At 31.6% G+C, this 6342-nt stretch overlaps 1 protein-coding gene across 1 annotated transcript in view; it reads left to right on the top strand.

Moving 5' to 3' along the window:
• The first annotated feature begins 1600 nt into the window (after positions 1 to 1600).
• The window catches only part of LOC108917617 (retinal homeobox protein Rx-A), a 16622-nt gene continuing 11880 nt past the window's right edge, over positions 1601 to 6342 (top strand). The window contains exon 1 of the mRNA XM_018724321.1: positions 1601 to 2113. Coding sequence (XP_018579837.1) covers positions 1680 to 2113 — 434 coding nt within the window. The 5' untranslated portion in view covers positions 1601 to 1679. The remainder of the gene's footprint in view (positions 2114 to 6342) is intronic.

Below are 6342 nucleotides of genomic sequence, written 5' to 3'. Positions count from 1 at the left end.
CGTGATCGGCTCATACAAAAATATTAATTTAACAATTGACGACAATGGAATATCGTTAAGTTCCCAATCTAAAAGGTCCTCAAGTGTGCATTATTCCGTCAGTGTTAGAAAAATTACGTCATTATTTAAATTAATATTGAACATCAATCAGTGTTTGCAATGACGCTAATACTCTTGCTCCATGGTAAGGCTAGCCTGAGGCTGGATAAAGACGTTGATCCGAAACTTTTTGTATGGAAACAAATATCACTTTTCAGGTATATGTATATTGAAAGTGCTATATTTTTAAAAATTTGTGAGTGGTTTTATTATACAAGTACCTTTGTTTACTGGTCTTATTTTTTAAATCAACAAACATTTATTTGACATAATAGCCCATAATAATGAAGGTTAATGTTGTATACCAGGTGTCCCAAGCAATAAGGTCATATGTTATAGTAATAACCCGTTTTTGATTAGTGCTAACGACACCATAGTTGATATGAGTAAAATAGGCAACAAATGAACTAGATAGTTTCATAACCAAACAATTTTTCACTTCCGGTGGTCGCAATTTTTGAAATTTAAATGAGGCACCTTATATTTTCGTTCAAAATTACATTTTAAATACAAATTTATTTCATGAATGCCTGGAAAGTAGAAAAATCACTGAATTTTATATAAAAATTTATCAGAAAGATTAATTTTCTAGCAGACAACGGCATTTTTGCTTTCAATGGCTATTAAGAAATTACTAAAGCAAATGTTTTCTCTAAATAACTTTTTTATATATAGGGAAGATAAGAAGTCAATCGGTGTACTAGATAAATTCTCTATGAATCGATTTATACTCAGTACATGTGGTTTCTTTCATGCACTTAGATCAAAATTACAGTTTACTTTAACAAATAGGTACACGCTTTTACCTCTGGGGTTTATAGAACATCGTCTTTAAAAAAATAAAATTATTGCATACCTATATTTTCTTAAATACAATAATGATAATAGTATAATAATGTTGCTTTAGCAAAATCTTCTGTGGTCTGGATTGTTAGACATGAATATTTTCTTAGTTAATTGTTTAACTTCGTACGACATTTTGAGCGATCTTTATACACTTATGCAAAACATTTAAATAATATTGCACTAAGACCTTATTTTGATTATCTATGTTTAACGGAAATATAATTCGTAAAGGGAAAAATTATGTGAGGGCTACCACTTCAACAAATAACGGACAATACGATTTCTTTACGCTATCGTTTTCAAAATCGATTCAGTTTGCTTTCCCACAAGAAAAAGGGCAATTAACACAAACCCACATATTCGCATCCACGTGACCACCATCATAATATCGATCTTTCAGTGTGTAACACCACAATAGGACCTGTTGGGCTCTCAAATTTACGTCTGTTTCACACAACACTGGAGGCACTATCCAGCATCCCTCGACTCTATTGGTCGTACGGGACTGCCTCTATAAATAGAACCAATAGCGGTGGACGTAGGTCCAGGACATCCGACTGGTATTGGTTGGAAACCGAGTCCTTAATTCAGCTCGTTAAATATAAATTGACTAAAATAATAATGTCAGAAGTCAGTTTAACTGAAACAGCTCGTCTCAATTGTTTGATTAAAAAAGTTAGTTGGGCAAATTGGTAAATTGAAATAGATTACACTGATTGTTTGTGTTAATTAAAATGGAAGGTGCTCCATTCGACGATCAAAGTTTTAACGATTATAACAATCAACCGCTGCCGTCCCTGGCATCGACTTTATTGAATAAAAATCAAGAAAATCTGAACGTGCACTCTATCCAAGTGATGTTAGGGCTGCAACACCAACATGACATGTTCGGGAATATGGGATCTCCCTTGGAATATAAGGGATCCCCTCAGAAACTGGATAATTCACCTATGAGTCCCATGCACCATCAGGATCTGAGCATGTTCCAACAAGGAATGGAGAATGTCAACAACAATTCTAATGGTGTGAAGAGGAAAAACGAAGATGTCGTACTGCTTCAGTCGCAGAATTTAAGTTCGACGGAAATTGGTAACGCCCCCACCACGACTACTAAGAAGAACGAGAAAAAGAAAAATGATAATAATGGAGTCAAGAAAAAGAAAACCAGGTTAGTTCATTACTGACGATTTTCTATAGAACCACCTTATAATCTTTTCATTAAATTGTGATACCTAAAAAATTTGTTAAGTATAGCATTAAGAGCTGAGTTCTGAGGTCTTCAAATTTCGACATATTTGCTCTCTTATACGAGTATACCCAGACAAAGAATTATAATATTTCTCTACTTAAAATATCTCTACCAGGTCTGCACAGTTCATTGTGATATCGTAACATACTAACAGAGTATAGCAGTTAGATCTTATCTATTTTATTTTACAACTCTAATTTTTCATTTAGATAGCAAAATCACACTTCAAATCTTCAAAAATCGCACTGTTATCTTAATCCCAATCGTAACTAACCACTTGATTACACTTTTCCTTAGAAAATAAGTAGTTATTTTTTTCTTTTTTGTTTTTATACTTCTTTATTTTCAAAACAAAACTTCACAAACCATATTAACAATTGGTTTATTGAAAATTTAAGTATGCCAGTCAGAACACCTGCGAATGCACCTGTACCTACCATATTTAATTATAAAACGTCAAACGGTTTTCATTTTCTTGAAATAAATTTGAAAAAATCGATGTTAATTATTTCTAGAAATTATATGGGCCTTAGGCACGGGTTGACTGTTAAATAAAAAAAATGCGTACTTTTAAAATAAAAATTTGATTGATTTGAATTTTGATGACAAATTAAGGTATTTAATATATTGAGCACAAAATTTCATTGACATTACCTTATAAATTTATAAACTTTTTAGAAAATAGTTAAGTATTCTTGAGCAATAATTCTTATTTTAAAATAGTATTTTCTCCATTTGACTGCCAGTTTTTTGTTCAAGACCTGGTGGTTTATTGTTGTTCATATGTCAATATCCTAATTGATTCGCGGTATTACCAAGAAAATTTATACTTGATTACTAAAATATATACTTGTATTTTTTCAAATTTCGTTACATTAGTTTCGATTCTCTATAAAATTTAACGTATGGTGTGTGTCACGCTTATCAAGCATATGGTGTATCAAAATTTCTGCTTCTGCCTCGACACCCTCACCAAAGCAAATGTCTTTTAAAATTTTATAACAGCCTATTATATATCATGACCCGCTTGGTGCATTATGGCAGACTATTGAATAATTTTAAATAAATTGAAGTAGATACCTACTTAGTATTCTATTTTATGTAAAATATGGGACAACATTAACCCTACTATTGTTTTTTTTTAACGAAATGTGAAATGGTGGGATATCAAAGGATATCAAAAAAAAATTCCTTCTAATTTACACTTTTTTCGAAACAAGATATATGTATACAGAGCCTTCATAATTGATTACAAGTCACGTAACCAATAATTTTGTTTGAAACAGTAATTTCATGTTGCCAATTAAAAATTTCGGTGAAATTAAAAATTATTAAAAAAATAAGATCAACATTACATTAAAACACAATATTTTATTTCACTCGCTAGTTATTGGTGCAATATTTCACGAGATTCCATTCAACCAATCAGTGATCGCATTATTTCGAGCATAGACATAACTGATTGTCATTGTTCAATGTAAACGAATCATTAATATTAGTAACGCCAAGATTTAGGGATTTTTCGTTACCAGTACCAGCCCTGTAATGTTCGTTGCCTAAATTCAGAGGTCACGTGTCTTGTAAACATTTATGAGGACTCTAGACATATCTTTGAAATTCATTTATCGAATTTTATTCACATTTTCATCTTGGGCTTAAGGTATCTGTATACTAGTTTACAGAGTATACTCTTGCGTAATCTTCAACGTTTTTATTTTAATCCGAATTTTTCAATTTTTACAGAGATTATACCCATTAAGAGTAAATTTATCTTCTCAGTTTTTAGGCATTCTTATTATTTGATATACTTATTAGAAAAATTATTAGAAAAAACTATCATATGAGCCATACTACAAGGGTGAAAATAAATCGATTTAAATCTAGCAAATTCTCGTCAATAAAAAGTTAGGAACCTTCTAGCAAATTTTTTTATATATATATTTTTAAAATAACCGTCACTTTTAAACTGATTTTTTTAAATTTGTTTGAGTTCGTCAAATAGTCAAATATGAATATGAGCTTATACCTACTAAAAATACCTAAAACAGTCTGTTTGTCGCAAAAAATGTAGATGTCCTGACACGCCACTTTATTAACTTGCTATGCTTCTTGCATATTGCTAAAATGTACCGTATCAGAGAAAAATTGATTACAAAAGTCATCACTTACTGACAGCCGAATGTTTGGGAGTATTCTAGTCTAATTTTGGTTTGCTACAATCATAATTCTATATCTTAGTAAACAGAGATAGGTTGGTCTAATTGTAAATCGGTAAAAATATTTAATTTACCTGCAAGTTTAGCAAAAAAAAAATAAATAAAATACTCCCAAATACTTGACTGTCCCTGACTGATAACTAGTAAAGGCTTAAAATATTCTTTTCCTTGGAACAGTACATTTTTTCGAAAAGCAGCAATATACTTTTTTTTATAGTAAATAAAATGATATTACATAAAATATCTCCACATTCTCATAATTCCTAGAGATAAAAAAAATATGGCAAAAATAAGTAAATATTTAATGTAATCTCTAGCCGCTCTATGCTTGAGCTCATATTTGTCTACCCAAAAACTCCTCCAGACCATTGAATGTTTTAAAGGTGACGGAATTTATATAAAATAAAAAATTGTTTTTGAAGGCCAATAACTTTTTTAGGAAGCAAAATTGTACTGACGTACAATAACTTGATCTAAATCGGTTTACATTTACTCAAGGAAGCTACCCTTAAGGCATGGTGCATTTGCTTCCGGACTATACAAATATACAGGGTGATTTCACTTTAAATACAAAAACTGCAGGACTAGATTCATTGCCAAAAAATAAGTAAAGTTTTCTCTATAAACTTTTTCCTGGGGCATGATGTATTCGAGATACAGTATGTTCAAGTTTCCAAAAAAATTATATTTCCTGTCACATCTTCATATTGCGTTGAACGACTTGAATGACTACTACAGCGTATTCATTTAATTAGACCTTTTATTGAATGTAATATTAACCTCGTAGCATTAATCAGGTGCCGCTCCGTTGTCCCAAGAACAAATGCGCCACTGGCAGTTTTTTATAGAAATAATGTTACATTCAGGTACTGTTACGTTAATTGAACGAACAGTGTTTCTTGGTGTTTTATAGTAGCAGCCGCTTAGGATATAAATTACTCATTTGTCGACCATAATGCGCTAATTTAGGCCACATACTCATATTTGTTTAAAACCCATCTGCAAAAATTATTTCTTTTGTCTGCGTTATCAGTTAGTAATCTTTACGATGATCTTGTTTTAGTGTTATAACTAGCTTTGTTTATTTATTCCTGAGGAAAAATCTTTCTCATATTTGAATAGAACAAAATCCAACCAAAAATATTGTTGTATTTGGGCTTTTCTCGTAAAATGCACAATTAGTAAATCCAACGACAATTTAGAGCACCGTCATCAGCAAACCATATAGATAAATTTAATATTACTCAAAGGTTTGAAAAAATTTGTATATTTTTAAATAAATTCATGGACTGGACATCTGCATAACGGCCAAAATAATTACAAAATTAAATCTGTTTGAAATAAAGTTGAAATGAGGATTCATCCGTCCACAGAATTTTGTGCAAAAAGTCAGGATTTTCTTCCGTCGAGTTTAAAAGCCACTGGCAAAACCTCATTCACTTTTCAGCATCCCCATAGTGTAAATCCTACGAAAAATACGATTCCGATTGTTATTGCGACGGTTCATTATTAACACGCAGCATCTGAAATTCTTATAACGAGCGTTCAAATAAAAACGTGGTCGAAGTTGTTTCTGACACATTGGACGTAGGGAGTAGCTTATAGCGACCAACTTAACCTCATTTCTCAACGAGCTGTATAGCAGCTATCAGTTTCAATAACGTTAATGACTATATAACTTTATTTTAAAGAATAATCGTGATAACAATAACAAACAATTAAAGGAGCTGCGGAAAGTGTCCCCCTCCTTGTTATAACAATAAATTAAAGCAGCTGCTGAAAGTGTCCCCCTCCTTGTTCCAAGCACTTTTCACACCTGTTCCTCAAAGAATTAAAGACATTTTCTAAGATGCTCGGGGTATTGTTAATTTCACGAATCTTGTCTATAAGTCGAGCCTGCAGATGGTTTAAATCAGGAATAGGCAGTTCAAA

This window comes from Anoplophora glabripennis, unplaced genomic scaffold (assembly GCF_000390285.2).
Source record: "Anoplophora glabripennis isolate ALB-LARVAE unplaced genomic scaffold, Agla_2.0 scaffold58, whole genome shotgun sequence".
NCBI lineage: Eukaryota > Metazoa > Arthropoda > Insecta > Coleoptera > Cerambycidae > Anoplophora > Anoplophora glabripennis.
This window is presented reverse-complemented; position numbering and strand designations above follow the sequence as displayed.